This window comes from Oncorhynchus mykiss, chromosome 12 (genome assembly GCF_013265735.2).
Source record: "Oncorhynchus mykiss isolate Arlee chromosome 12, USDA_OmykA_1.1, whole genome shotgun sequence".
Lineage (NCBI taxonomy): Eukaryota > Metazoa > Chordata > Actinopteri > Salmoniformes > Salmonidae > Oncorhynchus > Oncorhynchus mykiss.
In genome coordinates, this window is record NC_048576.1 from 18,492,035 (window position 1) to 18,512,948 (window position 20,914).

Here is a 20,914-nt window from a genome sequence, read left to right on the forward strand (position 1 = left end):
CAGAGGTTTATACTGTAATTGTGATTAAAGAACTGTTGAATCAATGTTATATTTATTATAAAATAATAGTAGTTATATCCAACATAATACTGAGTAACAAAGATTACAGGCCAAATTATTTTATATACACTCATAAGCAAATGCCCGTAAGCATATACCCTCATAAACGAGGACAGACACGCGCAGGTTCATATGAACGAAACATATGACTATGACACACCTCCCTCGCCAGCCTCGTCTCACTCACAGGTAGCAGATCTGATAGTATGAATCTATTCATGTGGAGATTATCCAGCTGACCTTTTGTATAAGATGGTTAAGGAACCTTAATATAGCCGGGGTGGAAAGATTATTGCCATTTTATCATCAGGCTTGTCTTATTATCTCATAGACCCCCATACATCTCAATGATAGGACTGGACTGGGATGGCCTCCTTCATAGTGATCACCTGATCAGTTTTGCATGAGCAGATCCTGGTTCACCTTCAACACTATTAAGAGAAAAGCTTGCTGATGACAATGGGATTGGACTCAGCCCTCCCTCCCCTGTCATTGCAGGAGTATCCTCTGTTCACAGCAGGACCTAACTAATGTGCCTAACCTGCCTGCCCTCTTTATTCAGGGTGTTTTGGGATAACATGGAGTGAATGTGTCCACTTTTTTATTTGCCAGTAATCAATAGATAATTGGTTTTGTAGTATTTTTAGGGACCATTGGTTTGAATACTGGAACTGGGGTAGAACCAGTACATCCTTAACCCAAGATGAGTGCGACAAAGGAAGATGTTGAAAAGTTCCTGGATGGAAACCCGGCTTTCGCCCAGGGCTACTTCAACAAGAAGCTCACACCAGGGGCCCTCTCAGTGATGGCGGGGATCCCGGAGTCCAATGTGGATTTTGGGATGTTACAGGAGCTGAGCCAGATAGAGGAAGGCCAGATCCTTTTCGACCTGATCAAAGAAATGCAGGAGAATGTGAACATGGAGAAAGTGGTGTTCAAGATCCTGAAGAGGATCGTCGCCCTGATCCAAGCTGACCGCTGCAGCCTGTTCATGTACCGGGAGAGGAACGGCATCGCGGAGCTAGCCACGCGTCTTTTCAACATCACCACAGAGTCTGAGCTGGATGACTGTGTGGTTCACCCTGACCACGAGATAGTCTTCCCCCTGGACCTTGGGGTGGTGGGAAATGTGGCCCAGACCAAGAAACACATCAATTTGAAAGATGCCAATGAGGTAAGAGTCAGATTGTGGAAATGAAACATAAACGTACGCTGTGGTAGTGATGGGGACAGACAGACAGTGTCCCAGAGGTTAGGACATAAACGTTGTGGTAGTGGTTGGGACAGACAGACAGTGTCCCAGAGGTTAGGACATAAACGTTGTGGTAGTGGTTGGGACAGACAGACAGTGTCCCAGAGGTTAGGACATAAACGTTGTGGTAGTGGTTGGGACAGACAGACAGTGTCCCAGAGGTTAGGACATAAACGTTGTGGTAGTGGTTGGGACAGACAGACAGTATCCCAGAGGTTAGGACATAAACGTTGTGGTAGTGGTTGGGACAGACAGACAGTGTCCTAGAGAATAGGAGCCAGAGGTAGTGATGGGGACAGACAGACAGTGTCCCAGAGGTTAGGACATAAACGTTGTGGTAGTGGTTGGGACAGACAGACAGTGTCCTAGAGAATAGGAGCCAGAGGTAGTGATGGGGACAGACAGACAGTGTCCCAGAGGTTAGGACATAAACGTTGTGGTAGTGGTTGGGACAGACAGACAGTGTCCCAGAGGTTAGGACATAAACATTGTGGTAGTGGTTGGGACAGACAGACAGTGTCCCAGAGGTTAGGACATAAACGTTGTGGTAGTGGTTGGGACAGACAGACAGTATCCCAGAGGTTAGGACATAAACGTTGTGGTAGTGGTTGGGACAGACAGACAGTGTCCTAGAGAATAGGAGCCAGAGGTAGTGATGGGGACAGACAGACAGTGTCCCAGAGGTTAGGACATAAACGTTGTGGTAGTGGTTGGGACAGACAGACAGTGTCCCAGAGGTTAGGACATAAACGTTGTGGTAGTGGTTGGGACAGACAGACAGTGTCCCAGAGGTTAGGACATAAACGTTGTGGTAGTGGTTGGGACAGACAGACAGTGTCCTAGAGAATAGGAGCCAGAGGTAGTGATGGGGACAGACAGACAATGTCCCAGAGGTTAGGACATAAACGTTGTGGTAGTGGTTGGGACAGACAGACAGTGTCCCAGAGGTTAGGACATAAACGTTGTGGTAGTGGTTGGGACAGACAGACAGTGTCCTAGAGAATAGGAGCCAGAGGTAGTGATGGGGACAGACAGACAGTGTCCCAGAGGTTAGGACATAAACGTTGTGGTAGTGGTTGGGACAGACAGACAGTGTCCTAGAGAATAGGAGCCAGAGGTAGTGATGGGGACAGACAGACAGTGTCCCAGAGGTTAGGACATAAACGTTGTGGTAGTGGTTGGGACAGACAGACAGTGTCCCAGAGGTTAGGACATAAACATTGTGGTAGTGGTTGGGACAGACAGACAGTGTCCCAGAGGTTAGGACATAAACGTTGTGGTAGTGGTTGGGACAGACAGACAGTATCCCAGAGGTTAGGACATAAACGTTGTGGTAGTGGTTGGGACAGACAGACAGTGTCCTAGAGAATAGGAGCCAGAGGTAGTGATGGGGACAGACAGACAGTGTCCCAGAGGTTAGGACATAAACGTTGTGGTAGTGGTTGGGACAGACAGACAGTGTCCCAGAGGTTAGGACATAAACGTTGTGGTAGTGGTTGGGACAGACAGACAGTGTCCCAGAGGTTAGGACATAAACGTTGTGGTAGTGGTTGGGACAGACAGACAGTGTCCTAGAGAATAGGAGCCAGAGGTAGTGATGGGGACAGACAGACAATGTCCCAGAGGTTAGGACATAAACGTTGTGGTAGTGGTTGGGACAGACAGACAGTGTCCCAGAGGTTAGGACATAAACGTTGTGGTAGTGGTTGGGACAGACAGACAGTGTCCTAGAGAATAGGAGCCAGAGGTAGTGATGGGGACAGACAGACAGTGTCCCAGAGGTTAGGACATAAACGTTGTGGTAGTGGTTGGGACAGACAGACAGTGTCCCAGAGGTTAGGACATAAACGTTGTGGTAGTGGTTGGGACAGACAGACAGTATCCCATAGGTTAGGACATAAACGTTGTGGTAGTGGTTGGGACAGACAGACAGTGTCCCAGAGAATAGGAGCCAGAGGTAGTGATGGGGACAGACAGACAGTGTCCCAGAGGTTAGGACATAAACGTTGTGGTAGTGGTTGGGACAGACAGACAGTGTCCCAGAGGTTAGGACATAAACGTTGTGGTAGTGATTGGGACAGACAGACAATGTCCTAGAGTCTAGGAACCAGTGGCTTCAGTGTGATTGTGTCAATAGCCTTTTTCAGGGGCCTTCAGGGGTCACACACTCCCACATGATAATATATTTTAGCTGTACCTACTGCCACAAATAACAAACACATACAAAATAGATAGATGCATCAAGTTCATATTCAGCCAGACAAACAAGTGAATAGTTATTTATTCCGTGACTATTTTAACATACACATAGTTTTCACATGTTATTCTTGTTAAAACATAGTGCCACATAAAGTAGTATGGCAACTATACTGTTCTGTGGGGAGTTTCTAAATGTATATCTGGAGACAATATAAATCCTCTCGACAGACATAATCCAGTTATTGTATATCCCATTACCCCCTGCTGTATCTGGGATTATGGCACCTGTCTTGGGGCGTTTACATTGGGGTCAGCATGAAGCTATTTATACATTTATAAATGTATATTTCACATTGCCCAAATTTACATTCACTCTTGATATTGAAGTATATTTCTTAACAGAATAGCTACATATATCCCTTTTATACATGGTCTTTTATCTTGAATTTGCCAGAGGTTAACATGTATTAATCTGTGGTCTATAATGATATGTAAACTGAAAAAGGCTCCACACCAAGCCTATGTATTGACTTATAGACCCATCTTAACACATCCATGTGTGATCTCTGATGTCAGTGATTTGTTTGGTTTTCTGCCATACAGAGCAGTCACTTCAGCTCGTTTGTTGATGACCTGACAGAGTACAAAACCAGGAACATATTAGCCTCGCCTATCATGAACGGAGAGGATGTGGTGGCTGTGATCATGGCCCTGAACAAGACCACTGGACCCCACTTCACCACTGAGGATGAGGATGTGAGTACTGAGGATTAAGTGAGTCTCTGAGAATATGATCCACACATCTCTATGTGTCAGCAGGGAAATCCCACACAGTCACAATGGAAATACTATGATGAGGTCATTACTGGTCACCATAGCAGCACCCACCCGTAGCACACGCTCCAGCAGGTATATTTCACTGGTCACCCACAAAGCCTAATCGTCCTTTGGCAGCATTTCCTTCCAGTTCTCTGCTGCCAATGATTGGAACAAATTGCAAGAATCACTGAAGCTGGAGACTCATATCTCCCTCACTAACTTTAAGCATCAGCAGTCGGAGCAGCTCACAGATCACTACACCTGTACATAGCCCATCTGTAAATAGCCCATCCAACTACCTCATCCCCATATTGTTATTTATTTATTTATTTATTTATTTATTTATTTTTGCTCCTTTGCACCCCAGTATCTGCACACTCCAGTGTTAAATTGCTAAACTGTAATAACTTCACCACTACGGCCTACTTCTTATCTTACCTCCCTAATCTTACCTCATTTGCACACACTGTATATAGATTTTTTTATATTGTGTCACTGACTGTACGTTTGTTTATTCCATGTGTAACTCTGTGTTGTTGTTTGTGTCGCACTGCTTTGCTTTATCTTGGCCAGGTTGCGGTTGTAAATGAGAACTTGTTCTCAACTGGCCTACCTGGTTAAATAAAGGTGAAATAAAATTTTAAAAAATAAATTACATGACGTTAGAGCCTGAATTAGTTGGGGATGGGAGGCAGGTAGCCTAGTAGTTAAGAGTGTTGGGCCAGTAACCGAAAGGTTGCTCATTTGAATTCCCGAGCAAGGCACTTAACTCTAATTGCTCCTGTAAATTGCTCTGGATAAGAGCATCTGCTAAATTACTAAAAAGGTAATCAAGAGGCCTTCCCCAATCCCAAAGTTTGTTCACTGAAAGTATATGCAGCATACAAACACTGAATGCTGTTGTAGAACACAAACATGTCCAACAAGGAACGCGTACAAACTGTATTGCCTTTATGAAGAGGATGGTCACATTTACACCTGTTTCCACATACAGTACATGCGTTCATTCTTCTTGCCTTCCCTCTACCACCTTAATTACACATCAATGTATGTCACTCACTCTAAGAATAATTCAGATTTTCTGTCTCCCAGCTTTTTCTGAAGTATCTCAGAATAGCCTCTTTGAACCTGAAGATTTACCAGCTGAACTACCTGTACAACTGTGAGACTCGAAAAGGACAGGTGAGTCTGCTGTCTGCACTGATATTCAGAGGAAGGAATAGTTGTCAATGACAATATGGTGCACACACAAAAAAGGCTCTTCTTTAGCTTTCACACATTTATGGATATAGCAACCAACTGATTCTTAACTAATCCTTTGTGGTTGTTCATTTCTGTCGGGTATAGGTCCTGTTGTGGTCCGCCAACAAGGTGTTTGAGGAGCTGACAGACATTGAGAGACAGTTCCATAAAGCCCTGTATACAGTGCGGGCATACCTGAACTGTGACAGGTACTCTGTGGGCCTACTGGATATGACAAAGGAGAAGGTGATGCTCTGTCTGCATGTATCCGGGTCATTCTTCAATTGCGGTGACATTTCGGCACGGCATTTTGGAAAAAAATGACTTCATTTGTCTAAAATGTGTTTTGTTTAAATGTATTTGGGCACATCTTCCTATTCTAAATCAACTAATATGGCAGTTGAATTACTTTAATTTGTATCATTTATGATCATTATGATAACATTCTGCCACCAGTAGGAGTAGCAACACCGTTGACGGTAACACAATGACACACTTGAAATACATTAAGACTTACTTAAATGGTCACAGATGCTCAAATCGAAGGTCAATAACCCCTTAAAAATAATTTATTAAAGTGATATAATTAATCATGTTGCGCACAACGTAATTTCCCTGCATTTAAATTGAGTAACACCAATTCCACTTTTGATTTAGACACACCAAATGTTCAATGGAATCCTCAAGCCTTATGACATACTAAAAGGGTGTGATTGTAACGGGTGTCGTCGTCGGTGAGGAGGAATCGGACCAAAGCGCAGCGTGGTGAGTGTTCATGACTTTTATTGAAACTGAACACTTAAACAAAAATAACAAAGAGAATACACGAAAGCGAAACGGTCCTGTCATGTGAAGAACACTAAACAGAAAACAACTACCCACAAAACATAGGAGGAAAAAAGCTACCTACGATAGTCAGCTGTCCCTGATTGAGAACCATACCCGGCCAAAACAAAGAAATACAAAACATAGAAAAAGAACATAGAATGCCCACCCCAAATCACACCCTGACCAAACCAAAATAGAGACATGAAAAGCTCTCTAAGGCCAGGGTATGACAGTGATAAGCAAATCATTTTCTTTAATATAGATCCCTCCCCCGATAACAGTCTGCCACTGGAGGGAATGCTCAATGCAATGAGTGATTTTCAAGGCAGTAACACCAATTAAATAAAACTTAGGGACACATATTGTATTTGTAAACATTTTAAAATAAAGGTATTTTAATAGCCCTTGTTTTTATTGGTGTATACAATGCATGGAATACTTTTGATTACTTTCTTGCATTAAAAATAATAGATAGATATCTCCAAATCCCAAAACATGTCACTACAACTCTGCTCATCACAACTGGGACCAGTCCATTTGCTTGCCCCAAGTACTTTAATGCACAAACATAAGGTTTTGCAGTATAAAGTACTTGCATTATGTTTTATCATTGATAATCAGTAAAATATAAACAAAAATATGTATGATATGTAACTATTTTTCATGTTGAAGTGTTTTTTCATGGTTGCAAAGGTGAGGGACGTAAATGCCACCGCTATTCAAGAATGACCAAGACATTTAGTCATCATAAAGACGTTATTATGGGTCCTCTGGTAATACTGTAGCCTACATGACATATCTCATATGGCACTATACAGTATATTATTAATATGCTGTGTGTGACAATCCATCTGTGTCATTGCTTTGTTGCTATAGGAGTTCTTTGACATCTGGCCAGTGTTGATGGGAGATCAGCCCCCCTACGCTGGACCTGTTACTCCGGATGGCAGAGTAAGTGTTCATATCTATCTACTTATTACCACATGAACAGCTCTTTACCGTTTTGCTTTTGTTCTGCAAATTCTCATTTGTAATTTTTTTGGGGGGGGTTATCTGTGATTGCAGGAAGTCATATTCTACAAAGTCATTGATTATATTTTGCATGGAAAAGAGGATATCAAAGTTATTGCGTATGTTTCTCTCACCTTTCTCTGAACATTTGTGTAGAGTTGAAGTAGTTACAACCCTGCATGACACTGTATAGAGGGATAATCAATGTGTGTTGTCTGACTATCTCCTGTCAACAGGACTCCCACTCTAGAACACTGGGTGTTGTGTACTGGATTGCCCACATATGTAGCCGAAACTGGTCTTGTAAGTTCCCCCTTTTAACTAGCATTCCAGTAGTGCTTGAAATGCTTTCAGAATTTGGAATTGACTTAAAATGTGAGAACATTCAAATTGCCACGATTTGCATGTGTTGTTGATGCTGTACTGTTTATTATTAATATCTAGATATGTAACATCATGAATCCCACAACAGAGGAGATGTTCAAGTTTCAGGTACATTTTGCTTCATTATATAATCAGGTGTCCTTATATGTAGTTTTGGCAAAAAGTTGAGCAACTTGCCTAATTCCTGTTGAGCATTTACTTTGTGTCTTCCCATGATGCAGTCAGAGCCCTTGGATGACAGTGGTTGGACCATAAAGAATGTGCTGTCCATGCCAATTGTTAACATGATGGAAGAGATTGTGGGCGTGGCTACATTCTACAACAGGAAAGATGGGAAGCCATTCGACCAGCAGGATGAGGAGCTAATGGAGGTACTTTACTATACTACAACACTCAGTTGATTTCTCAACTCCTTCTGTCTTCACAGAGAAGTGGTCAAGTAAAGTGACTCGAGAAAGCCTTCTTCTGCTCCTGCTTTGTGTAGACCACATTGACTTTAGTGAACTTACTCAAAATGATATTGTGACTGTCTGTCTCCCAATGTTGCAAATAAAATTAAATCAAAGTTTATTGGTCGCGTACACAGATTTGCAGATGTTATCGCAGGTGCAGCAAAAGGCTTGTGTTTCTAGCTCCAACAGTTCAGTAATACCTAGCAATAAAAAAATAACAATACACATATAATCCAGAAATATATTTTAATGAAGAGATATTAGAATAAGCAATGTCAGAGACCAGAATATATGTATGTACAGATATATGTACAGTGCCTTGCGAAAGTATTCGGCCCCCTTGAACTTTGCGACCTTTTGCCACATTTCAGGCTTCAAACATAAAGATATAAAACTGTATTTTTTTGTGAAGAATCAACAACAAGTGGGACACAATCATGAAGTGGAACGACATTTATTGGATATTTCAAACTTTTTTAACAAATCAAAAACTGAAAAATTGGGCGTGCAAAATTATTCAGCCCCTTTACTTTCAGTGCAGCAAACTCTCTCCAGAAGTTCAGTGAGGATCTCTGAATGATCCAATGTTGACCTAAATGACTAATGATGATAAATACAATCCACCTGTGTGTAATCAAGTCTCCGTATAAATGCACCTGCACTGTGATAGTCTCAGAGGTCCGTTAAAAGCGCAGAGAGCATCATGAAGAACAAGGAACACACCAGGCAGGTCCGAGATACTGTTGTGAAGACGTTTAAAGCCGGATTTGGTTACAAAAAGATTTCCCAAGCTTTAAACATCCCAAGGAGCACTGTGCAAGCGATAATATTGAAATGGAAGGAGTATCAGACCACTGCAAATCTACCAAGACCTGGCCGTCCCTCTAAACTTTCAGCTCATACAAGGAGAAGACTGATAAGAGATGCAGCCAAGAGGCCCATGATCACTATGGATGAAATGCAGAGATCTACAGCTGAGGTGGGAGACTCTGTCCATAGGACAACAATCAGTCGTATATTGCACAAATCTGGCCTTTATGGAAGAGTGGCAAGATGAAAGCCATTTCTTAAAGATATCCATAAAAAGTATCGTTTAAAGTTTGCCACAAGCCACCTGGGAGACACACCAAACATGTGGAAGAAGGTGCTCTGGTCAGATGAAACCAAAATTGAACTTTTTGGCAACAATGCAAAACGTTATGTTTGGTGTAAAAGCAACACAGCTGAACACACCATCCCCACTGTCAAACATGGTGGTGGCAGCATCATGGTTTGACCTGATGGAGTCTGCAAAAGACCTGAGACTGGGACGGAGATTTGTCTTCCAACAAGACAATGATCCAAAACATAAAGCAAAATCTACAATGGAATGGTTAAAAAATAAACATATCCAGGTGTTAGAATGGCCAAGTCAAAGTCCAGACCTGAATCCAATCGAAAATCTGTGGAAAGAACTGAAAACTGCTGTTCACAAATGCTCTCCATCCAACCTCACTGAGCTCGAGCTGTTTTGCAAGGAGGAATGGGAAAAAATGTCAGTCTCTCGATGTGCAAAACTGATAGAGACATACCCCAAGCGACTTACAGCTGTAATCGCAGCAAAAGGTGGCGCTACAAAGTATTAACTTAAGGGGGCTGAATAATTTTGCACGCCCAATTTTTCAGTTTTTGATTTGTTAAAAAAGTTTGAAATATCCAATAAATGTCGTTCCCCTTCATGATTGTGTCCCACTTGTTGTTGATTCTTCACAAAAAAATACAGTTTTATATCTTTATGTTTGATGCCTGAAATGTGGCAAAAGGTCGCAAAGTTCAAGGGGGCCGAATACTTTCGCAAGGCACTGTAGTTACTTCAGAAAGTATTTAGTCCCCTTAACTTTTTCATTATTTTGTTATTCAAAAATGGATTAAATAAAACAATAGTGGTCCTAAATCGAAGCCTTGAGGAACACCGAAATTTACAGTTGATTTGTCAGAGGACAAACCATCCACAGAGACAAACTGTTATCTTTCCGACAGATAAGATCTAAACCAGGTCAGAACTTGTCTGTGTAGACCAATTTGGGTTTCCAATCTCTACAAAAGAATGTGGTGTGTTCGATGTATTGAAAGCAGCACTAAGATCTAGTAGCACGAGGACAGATGCAGAGTCTCGGTCTGACGCCATTAAAAGGTAATTTACTACCTTCACAAGTGCAGTCTCAGTGCTATGATGGGGTCTAAAACCAGACGGAAGCGTTTCGCATACATTGTTTGTCTTCAGGAAGGCAGTGAGTTGCTGTACAACAGCTTTTTCTAAAATGTCAGCGTGCACTGCGCCCAGCCTGCCACAGGAGTCACTAGTGAGCGATGGGACAAGGACATCCCTGCTAGCCAAACCCTCCCGTAACCCGGACAACGCTGGGCCAATTGTGCGCCACCCCATGGGTCTCCCGGTCGCGGCCGGCTGTGACAGAGCTTGGAATTGACCTCAGAATCTCTAGTGGCACAGCTAGCATTGCGATGCAGTGGCTTAGACCAGGGCTCCATCATTCTTACATGGAAGAACTTTGGAACCACCAAGACTCTTCCTAGAGCTGGCTGCCAAACTGAGCAATCGGGGGAGAATGGCTTTGGTCAGGGAGGTGACCAAGAATCCGATGGTCACTTTGACAGAGCTCTAGAATTCCTTTGTGGAGATGGGAGGACCTTCCAAAAGGACAACCATCTCTGCAGCACTCCACCAATCAGGCCTTTATGGTAGAGTGGCCAGACAGAAGCCACTCTTCAGTAAAAGGCACATGACAGCCTGCTTGGAGTTTTCCAAAAGGCACCTAAAGACTCTCAGACCACGAGAAACAAGATTGTCCGGTCTGATGAAACCAATATTGAACTCTTTGGCCTGAATGTCAAGCGCCATATCTGGAGGAAACCTGGCACCATCCTTACAGTGAAGCATGGTGGTGGTGGCAGCATCATGCTGTGGGGATTTATTCAGCAATAGGGACAGGGAGACTAGTCAGGATCGAGGCAAAGATGAATGGAGCAAGTACGGAGAGATCCTTCATGAAACACCGGTCTCAACGTCAACAGTGAAGAGGCGACACCGGGATGCTGGCCTTCTAGGCAGAGTTCCAAAGAAAAAGCCATATCTCAGACTGGCCAATAAAAAGAAAATATTAAGATGGGAAAAAGAACACAGACACTGGACAGAGGAACTCTGCCTGGAAGGTTAGAATCCCAGAGTCGCCTCTTCTCAGTGGTGCATCTGTAGAAGTTTGTAAGGGTCTTAGGGGCCAAGCCGAATTTTGTCAACCTCCTGAGGTTAAAGAGGCGCTGTCGCACCATCTTCACCTTGTTGTCTGTGTGAAGGGACCCTTTCAAGTTGTCAGTATTGTGCATGCTGAGGAACTTTTGCTTTTGACCCTCTGCACTACGGCAATGTCGATGTGGATGGGGGTGTGCTCGCTCTGCTGTCTCCTGTAGTCCACGATCAGCTCCTTCATTTTGTTGACTTGGAGGGAGTCATGGGTGAACATGGAGTACAGGAGGGTGCTGAGCACGCTCCCCTATGGGGCCCCTGTATTGAGGACCAGTGTGGCGGAGGTGTTGTTGCCCACCTTCCCCACTTGTCTTCATCAGGACTTTCAAGTCTTCACCAAGTTTTACCATGTTGGCTACTGAATAAACCTACTCTGAATGACATTGTTTCTGTCTGTCTCCCCAGGCTATGACTAACTTCCTGGGCTGGTCCCACCTCAACACAGACACTAATGACAGGATGAAAATGATGGAGAACCGGAAAGACATAGCCCAGGACATGGTTCTCTACCACGTCAAGTGCCGTGATGACGAAATACAGACAATCCTGGTGAAGACTTGCTCAAAGATATTGTACACACCAAAGATCTAACCCCTTTATACGAGAAGTATTGTTTTAATGTTTGACACTCGTTGTTGTTTCATGTATGTTAGAAAACCAGGCAGTATTTCAACAGAGAGCCCTGTGACTGTGAAGAGGATGAGTTTCTGCAGATTCTGGTATTACCACGTTATATTTGTAGAATAACAGTTTGGTCATCCTCTGGTTCCAGATTAACTGGAACAGTAGGCCTGCATTTGAAACTTCTACATTCATATGGCCATATGTTTAGTTCGCTGTTAATAATGCCATAATAATCATGCATTATAATACAGAAAAAAGAGCTACCCGGCCCCAAGAAGTTTGAGATCTACGAGTTTGGGTTCTCTGACTTTGACTGCACAGAGCTGGAGCTGGTGATGTGTGGGATCCAGATGTACTATGAGGTCGGAGTGGTCAAGAAGTTCCAAGTTCCACAGGAGGTAACTTACTGTACACTCATGATCTGTACTGCAACAACGTTCAATGCTGGGGAAGTGTCAATTTGAGCAAATACTCTGAAAATACTGTATATATGAACATGTAGGTATGCTGTTAGTTAATTTATTGCTCTCCCATGATATCTGTTTATGTTCTAATTCTCTACTTCCAAATCCCATGAAAATCATCAGGTTCTGGTGCGTTTCCTGTTCTCTATCAGCAAAGGCTACAGGAAAATCACCTATCACAACTGGCGCCACGGTTTCAATGTTGGGCAGACTATGTTCACACTGTTGACGGTAGGAGTGCTTAAGCCTCAGTAGTAATGTACTTAATTTGTCTCACAGAAAATAAAAGGCATATTTTCTTACAGATATCCTAATTTGACTAGATTCTCACATTAGGAAAATAATCCTGCAGCAACATGGGTTGATATGCTTTTTGTTAGGACAAATCAAGTCTGACATTTCAAAGTGGGTATTACGAACTTTAGAAGCCTTTTTAAACCTCAAATATACTACAATTGGCATTTTCTGCTGCACAGGAATATTCTCTGCAACAACAATTTGTATTTGCCCAAAAACTTAACTGAAAGACATAATTAAAAGACATCTCTAATTCTTAATGTCAAACTGCTGTGTTTTTTTGTGTCAAGACAGGGAACCTGAAAAGGTACTACACAGATCTGGAGGTGATGGCCATGATCACATCTGCTTTTCTCCATGATATCGACCACAGGGGGACAAACAACCTCTACCAGGTGAAGTGAGTACTCCTGAGAATCTCTGCTCTCTGAGAGTTGGTACAACAAGCTCTTCATATATCTCTAGGTCTCTTCTTTTACAATCTCTCTCATTGCAACTGTAAATGTAGAGAAGCACTTGGATTAGCTTTGTGTGATGAATGGCTTATGATGAGCTCCCTGTACAGTGAGTGGTCTGGTCCCTCCTCATCGACAGATCGGGTAACCCACTAGCCAAGCTTCACGGCTCGTCTGTCCTGGAGAGGCATCATCTAGAATTTAGCAAGTTCCTTCTGGCAGACGAGGTACGTAAGTAAGGCTTTTGAATCTCAACTACTGCAGTAGCACCTTTGATGTCAATTATTTATTTATTGGTACTCTTTACTTCCATGTTGATCACATGACGCTTTCGTCTAACTCCTCCTCCCTCCCACCAGTCCTTGAATATCTACCAGAACCTCAACAGAAGACAGAACGAGCATGCCATCCACCTCCTGGACATTGCCATCATTGCAACAGACTTGCAACTCTATTTCAAGTGAGCAATGGCATTTTATTTGTCACATGCTTCGTAAACAACAGGTGTAGACTAGTGAAATGCTTACTTACTACGGCTCTTTTTCCAACAATGCAGAGTTAAATATAAAAACACACTGAACAAAGAAAATACACTAAACATGAAACAATTTCAAAGATTTTACTGAGTTACAATTCATATAAGGAAATCAGCCCTAATCTATGGATTTCACATGGCTGGGAATACAGATATGCATCTGTTGGTCACAGATACCTTAAAAAAAGGTAGGGGCGTGGATCAGACCACCATTCTCCTCATGCATCGCCTTCGCATAGAAATGATCAGGCTGCTGATTGTGGCTTGTGGAATGTTGTCCCAATCCTCTTCAATAGCTGTGCGAAGTTGCTGGATGTTGGCGGGAACTGGAACACACTGTAGTACACGTCATTCCAGAGCATCCCAAACATGCTCAATGGGTGACATGTCTGGTGAGTATGCAGGCCATGGAAGAACTGTAACATTTTCAGCTTCCAGGAATTGTGTACAGATCCTTGCGACATGGGGCTGTGCATTATCATGCTGAAACATGAGGTGATGGCGGTGGATGAATGACACGATAAAATGCAATTGTGTTTGTTGTCCGTAGCTTATGTCTGCCCATACCATAACTCCACCGCCACCATGGGGCACTCTGTTCACAACCTTGACATCAGCAAACCGCTCGCCCACACGACACCATACACGCTGTCATCGGCCCGGTAGTTGAAACCCCGGGATTCATCTGTTAAGAGCACATTTCTCCAGCGTGCCAGTGGCCATAGAAGGTGAGCATTTTCCGACGCCTAACTTCAGTTAGGTCAAGACCCTGGTGGACAATGAGCATGCAGATGAGCTTCCCTGAGATGGTTTCTGACAGTTTGTGCAGAAATTCTTTGGTTGTGCAAACCCACAGTTTCATCAGACAATCCCGCAGGTGAAGAAGCCGGATGTGGAGGTCCTGGGTTGGCGTGGTCACACATGGTCTGCGGTTGTGAGGCCAGCTAGACATACTGCCAAATTCTCTAAAATGACATTGGAGGCGACTTATGGTAGAGAAATGAACAGTCAATTTTCTGGCAACAGCTTGGGTGGACATTCCTGTAGTAGGCATGCCAACTGCACGCTCCTTCAAAACTTGAGACATATTTGGCATTGTGTTGTGTGACAAAACATTTTAGAGTGGCCTTTTACGGTCCCCAGCACAAGGTGCACATATATTCTTTAATCAGCTTCTTGATATGCCACACCTGTCAGGTGGATGGATTATCTAGGCAAAGGAGAAATGCTCACTAACAGGGATGTAAACAAATTTGTTAAGCATTTTAAGAGAAATAAGCTTTTTGTGCTTATGGCAAATGTCTGATCTTTTATTTCAACTTATGAAACATGGGACCAACACTTTACATGTTTCGTTTATATTTTTGATCAGTATATATTTTTAGTCCAGCAAATTCACCCAATTCTATCTGGACATGAATGATACACTGAGTACACCAAACAGTGGTACCTGATATTAGGTTGAATATAAAACATGGGACCAACACATTCTTCCTTCAGCTGTTCAGTGTAATAATAGAAACAGTGACACAAGGAATAAATACACAGTGAATAACAATAATGAGTAAAAATAGCGTGGCTATACAGTATACAAGGAGTACCGAGACAGTGTGCAGGGTTCAAGGTAATTGAGGTAGCTATGTACACACACGTAGGGGTTAAATAAACATTAAATAAAAACAATTTTAAAAAGGGGTAAAGTCACTAGGCAACAGAATAGATCATAGACAGTAGTAGTAGCGCATGTGATGAGTGTGAAAGTGTGTGTGTGTGTGTGTGTGTGTGTGTGTGTGTGTAGTCAGTATGCATGTGTGCGTGTGTTATGTGTGTGTGGACGTACAGTTGAAGTCGGAAGTTCACATATACTTACTTAGGTTGGAGTCATTAAAACTCGTTTTTCAACCACTCCACAAATTTCTTTTTAAACAAACTATAGTTTTGGCAAGTCGATTAGGACTAGTCGATCTACTTTGTGCATGACACAATTAATTTTTCCAGCAATTGTTTACAGACAGATTATTTCACTAATAATTCATTGTATCACAATTCCAGTGGATCAGAAGTTTACATACACTAAGTTGACTGTGTCTTTAAACAGCTTGGAAAATTCCCCAAAATTATGTCATTGCTTTAGAAGCTTCTGATAGGCTAATTGACATCATTTGAGTCAATTGGAGGTGTACCTGTGAATGTATTTCAAGGCCTATGTTCAAACTCAGTGCCTCTTTGCTTTACATCATGGGAAATCAAAAAAAATCAGCCAAGACCTCAGAAAAACAATTGTAGACCTCCACAAGTCTGGGTCATCCTTGGGAGCAGCCGTCATAGCCGTCATACCGCTCAGGAAGGAGACGCGTTCTGTCTCCTAGAGATTAACGTACTTTGGTGCGAAAATTGTAAATCAATCCTAGAACAGCAGCAAACGACCTTGTGAAGATGCTTGAGGAAACCGGTACAAAAGTATCTATATCACAGTAAAACAAGTCCTATATCGACATATCCTGAAAGGCCGCTCAGCAAGGAAGAAGCCACTGCTTTAAAACCACCATAAAAAAGCCACACTACGGTTTGCAACTGCACATGGGGACAAAGATTGTACTTTTTGGAGAAATGTCCTCTGGTCTGATGAAACAAAAATAGAACTGTTTGGCCATAATGACCATCGTTATGTTTGGAGGAAAAAGGGGGAGGCTTGCAAGCCGAAAAACACCATCCCAACTGTGAAACACGGGTGTGGCAGCATCATGTTGTGGGGGTGCTTTGCTGCAGGAGGGTCTGGTGCAATTCACAAAATAGATGGCATCATGAGGTAGGACAATTATGTGGATATATTGAAGCAACATCTCAAGACATCAGGCAGGAAGTTAAAGCTTGGTTACAAATGGGTCCTCCAAATGGACAATGACCCCAAGCATACTTCCAAAGTTGTGGTAAAATGGCTTACGGACAACAAAGTCAAGATATTGGAGTGGCCATCACAAACCCTTGACCTAAATCCTATAGAAAATGTGTGGGCAGAACTGAAGAAGCGTGTGCGGGCAAGGAGGCCTACAGACCTGACTCAGTCAGGAGGAATGGGCCAAAATTCACCGAATTTATTGTGGGAAGCTTGTGGAAGGCTACCCAAAACATTTGACACAAGTTAAACAATTTAAAGGGAATGCTACCAAATATTTATTGAGTGGCCACTTCTGACCCACTGGGAATGTGATGAAAGAAATAAAAGCTTAAAGAAATAATTATCTCTACTAATTCTCTCTACTCTCTCTACTATTCTGACATTTCACATTCTGAAAATAAAGTGGTGATCCTAACTGACCTAAGACAAGGAATTTTTACTCTGATTAAATGTCAGCAGTTGTCTAAACTGAGTTTAAATATATTTGTATAAGGTGTATAAACTTCTGACTTCAACATGTAATTGTGTGTACTGTATGTGTGTGTGTTGGGGTCCAGTGTGTTTGCTGAGGTTGCAGGAGTGTTAATGCCCAAATGGGAACTACAAATGTGGCTCATGCGCACAGTGTAATAGCACTATAAAAACATCTTTCCTCACACATTCATATACAGCTTGAAAGATCTCTGTTAGGGGTATCATCTCATGCAAGACCAAGGGAGTAATCTATCTCATCACCTGTTCATGTGGAAAAGCCCACGTAAGACAAACGAAAAGACAATTAAAACAATGCATAGCTGAACACCGCAGCTCAATCAGGTGTAACGACATTGATTATCCAGTAGCAGGTCACTTTGTTGAAGCTAACCATCCAATCCCCTCCCTCAAATACACAGGCATTGAGCATGTTGCTCTACCAAGGAGAGGAGGTAACATCGAGATCCTACTACTACAAAGGGAGGCTTACTGGATATCTAATAACATTGACCACTAGTTGCCTGAATGTTGACTTTGATCTCAGGCCCTTCTTATGAACATATTTTTCCTTTATGAACAAGTCTTATAAATGTATATATTATTTCTATAGCTTATTAGCGTACAACTAATATGTTCCCCCTGTTGATGATGCTCATTATACGTTAAGGTTGAACCAAAAGATTACATGTAACAAATATGAAATTATGTGAAATTTAATTAAACAATAATGCATGTTGATGCTAATATGATGTACAATATTCCATTATATTTCTATATGATAGCAATAGTGTAATGTATTTAATATGCCATATAATATTTTTTAACAGTTTAACTAATTCATTTTAATTAACTTAATCATTATGAAACACCCCTCACTATTGTCATTGGTTGCACTAATTGCACTGTTTGTCTACATAACATGGTTCAAATCTTAGGAAGAATGTATTGTTGTTAATGTGGACTCTTTCTCTACATATTGAAGCACTGTTAATCCAAATGTTTGCTTTTCACAGCTTTAGCTGCAACGATCATGCCTACTTAGCCCTGTAAAGTTGTGGAAAACAAGATTTCACAATGCACAGCTTATAACTTTAACAGAATGTATAAATCTCTGTTTTTTCCAATGTCACCAGGAAGCGAACAATGTTCCAGAAGATTGTTGACCTATCAAAGACCTACGAAGATGAGAAGAAGTGGGTGGACTGGATGTCACTGGAGACGACCAGGAAAGAGATTGTCTTGTGAGTGCAGTTTATGGTAGGAGGAGGATTGTAGTGATAGTGGGATATTTAGGATTATAACATGCACATTGGATGGTATCTTAGCACTTCTACTTTGCTCTGATACCTCCAATAATTCTCCTCAAAGGGCCATGATGATGACAGCATGTGACCTGTCAGCCATCACTAAACCATGGGAGGTGCAAAGCAAGGTGAGGAGATCCTCAGATTATAGCCTAATTATATACCTTGAAGACATTTTAGCAGAAGCTTTTGTGTTTCTGTAAATCAATAAAGATGTCCAACATAGTGAAATACTTGGGACTGTCTGGCTTCATCCAGGTGGCGCTGTTTGAAGCAGCTGAGTTCTGGGAGCAGGGTGACTTGGAAAGGGAAGTTCTTGAAAAACAACCCATTGTGAGTATATTCATTGTGTGTGTGTGTGTGTGTGTGTGTGTGTGTGTGTGTGTGTGTGTGTTTAATCATGTTTTTCTCCCTCCTTTCCTCCAGACTATGATGGACAGAAACTGCGCTGGCCAACTGCCCAATCTGCAGTGTGGTTTCATTGACTTTGTCTGCACATTCATCTACAAGGTACAGTATGTACCACCACTTTTTCAGACTAGCTACATCTCTCAGTTTCACATCTATTGCTAAGCACAAAGTAAACCATGAATCATACATTCTATTGGATGTATAGAATAACCAAATGCACAACTGTCATTCAAACAAGCATTATTTAGTTAGCTGGCTTGACTGTCAGAAATAGAGCTCGCTAGTTTATGTTTAGTTTATTTTTCCCATCAGGAATTCTCCCGCTTCCATCCGGCCATCCAGCCGATGTATGATGGCCTCCTAAACAACAGGAAGGAGTGGAAGGCCAAGCAGGAAGAGTACGAGGCCAAGCAGGCCATCCTGGAAGCCCAGTCAGGTCAGAGTGGAGGATATATTGCATTATTGCTCTGTAGTTTAGAGAGTATTTTGTCTGCAGTAAAAGTAACACAGATGATCCTTAACACGTACTTTATTTTCTATTCTTGTAATGTACAGGGTCCAAGACGTGCTCAGTGTGCTAGAGCCCGTTTTGGAGGTCGATCACTCCAGGATACATCACAGCCACACAGTCTTGCTGCCGGCCGGGGCAGGGCCAGCCTCACTTCAGAGCAGCTGTGGAAAAACAGCCTGCACTCACAGCATCAGAGCCTTGGAGAAGAGCCAGAGGGACTATTTAGCAGCCACGCAGAAAAGCAGTTGGACCTGCTGGTTACAGACCCATGTTGGCACATTATGGACACAACAGTCAAGTTTCTTCCTTCAGTTGAAGGGTAGTTGTCATTAGTTGCATTGGCAAATCCACAATTTAGAAGTTACCCCTGTCAATATGTTTCACGACCTTCGGAGGAATCCTGCAAGTAGACGTGTGGAGAGTATGCGTCTTATGTACGCTAAGTTCCTGAAGGTCTTTATCAACCAATTTAAGGAACAAGAAATCACTCAATTCTGAAATATTTGTTTCTAAACATGTGGAATGTCCTATGAATATAACATTAATATGCATTGCTTCTCATTTGACCTTTTTCATACAGAATACTGTTAAATAATAAATCATTTTTAACAGTATTCTGTATTTTTTTAACATTTATTTTAACTTTATTTAACTAGGCAAGTCAGTTAAGAACAAATTCTTATTTTCAATGACGGCCTAGGAACAGTGGGTTAACTGCCTTAATCAGGGGCAGTTATTATACAAAACCTTGGTGGATTCATCAAGAATCCAATATTACATCAACAGTGTAATTACAGTGACTTATGTTGTTCTTCATACCTTCCAGTCAGTCATCATTTACATGAGAGAATGTGTTTACCCTAAAGGTAATCAAAAGTAGATTATGCAGTAGTTAGGTTAGCGTCCTGATACGCCATGGTGGTAGCTAGACGAGCGGTTAGATCGTTGGGCCAGTAACCGAAAGTTCGCTAGTTCGAACTCCTGAGCCGACAAGGTGAAAAATCTGTTTGTGCCCTTGAGCAAGGCACTTAACCCTAACTGCTCCAGGGTCACCATTGATAATGGCAAACTCTGGCCATGACCCCATTCTCTGAGGGGGTTGGGATATGCAAAAAAACACATTTCTAATTCACAAGAGTATTAATACACACTTGTACATGTGTGAAATAGGACAGAAAAAGCACCCACAGTATTTATGTATGTTTTATGATTTCACTCCATTACAGGGTAATGTTACCCCTTGTGGGTTGCTATGTGATAATTTTGCTGTCAACTAATTGTTACTGTATTGTCCCGTGCTGTTTAAGTACAGCAAGGTAAATATTATAGAAAGTCTGAAGTCAAGACAGTTGAGATTCTCTCTGTGTGTACATTTAAAATGTATTGTACTGC

General features: G+C 42.1%; 1 protein-coding gene across 1 annotated transcript; it reads left to right on the forward strand.

Moving 5' to 3' along the window:
* The first annotated feature begins 757 nt into the window (after positions 1–757).
* LOC110537124 (rod cGMP-specific 3',5'-cyclic phosphodiesterase subunit beta-like) lies at positions 758–20,021 on the forward strand. Its single transcript, XM_021622909.2, has 22 exons — positions 758–1,234; positions 4,115–4,267; positions 5,423–5,512; positions 5,678–5,818; positions 7,277–7,351; positions 7,466–7,530; positions 7,648–7,714; positions 7,856–7,903; positions 8,017–8,166; positions 11,954–12,097; positions 12,202–12,267; positions 12,424–12,570; positions 12,760–12,867; positions 13,224–13,333; positions 13,528–13,615; positions 13,748–13,848; positions 18,430–18,537; positions 18,665–18,728; positions 18,859–18,933; positions 19,027–19,110; positions 19,324–19,447; positions 19,567–20,021. The coding sequence occupies exons 1-22, from the start codon at positions 764–766 to the stop codon at positions 19,590–19,592; spliced, it is 2,505 nt and encodes an 834-aa protein (XP_021478584.2). The 5' UTR covers positions 758–763; the 3' UTR covers positions 19,593–20,021.
* Positions 20,022–20,914: the final 893 nt, after the last annotated feature.

What these genes read in the sequence shown, in the direction of transcription:
- LOC110537124 (XM_021622909.2), top strand. Translation starts at nt 764, where the DNA reads ATGAGTGCGACAAAGGAAGATGTTGAAAAGTTCCTGGATGGAAACCCG. An exon ending in ACGAAATACAGACAATCCTG is followed by an intron (nt 12,098 to 12,201) that starts GTGAAGACTTGC and finishes CATGTATGTTAG; the next exon opens with AAAACCAGGCAGTATTTCAA. An exon ending in TTCTTGAAAAACAACCCATT is followed by an intron (nt 18,934 to 19,026) that starts GTGAGTATATTC and finishes CCTTTCCTCCAG; the next exon opens with ACTATGATGGACAGAAACTG.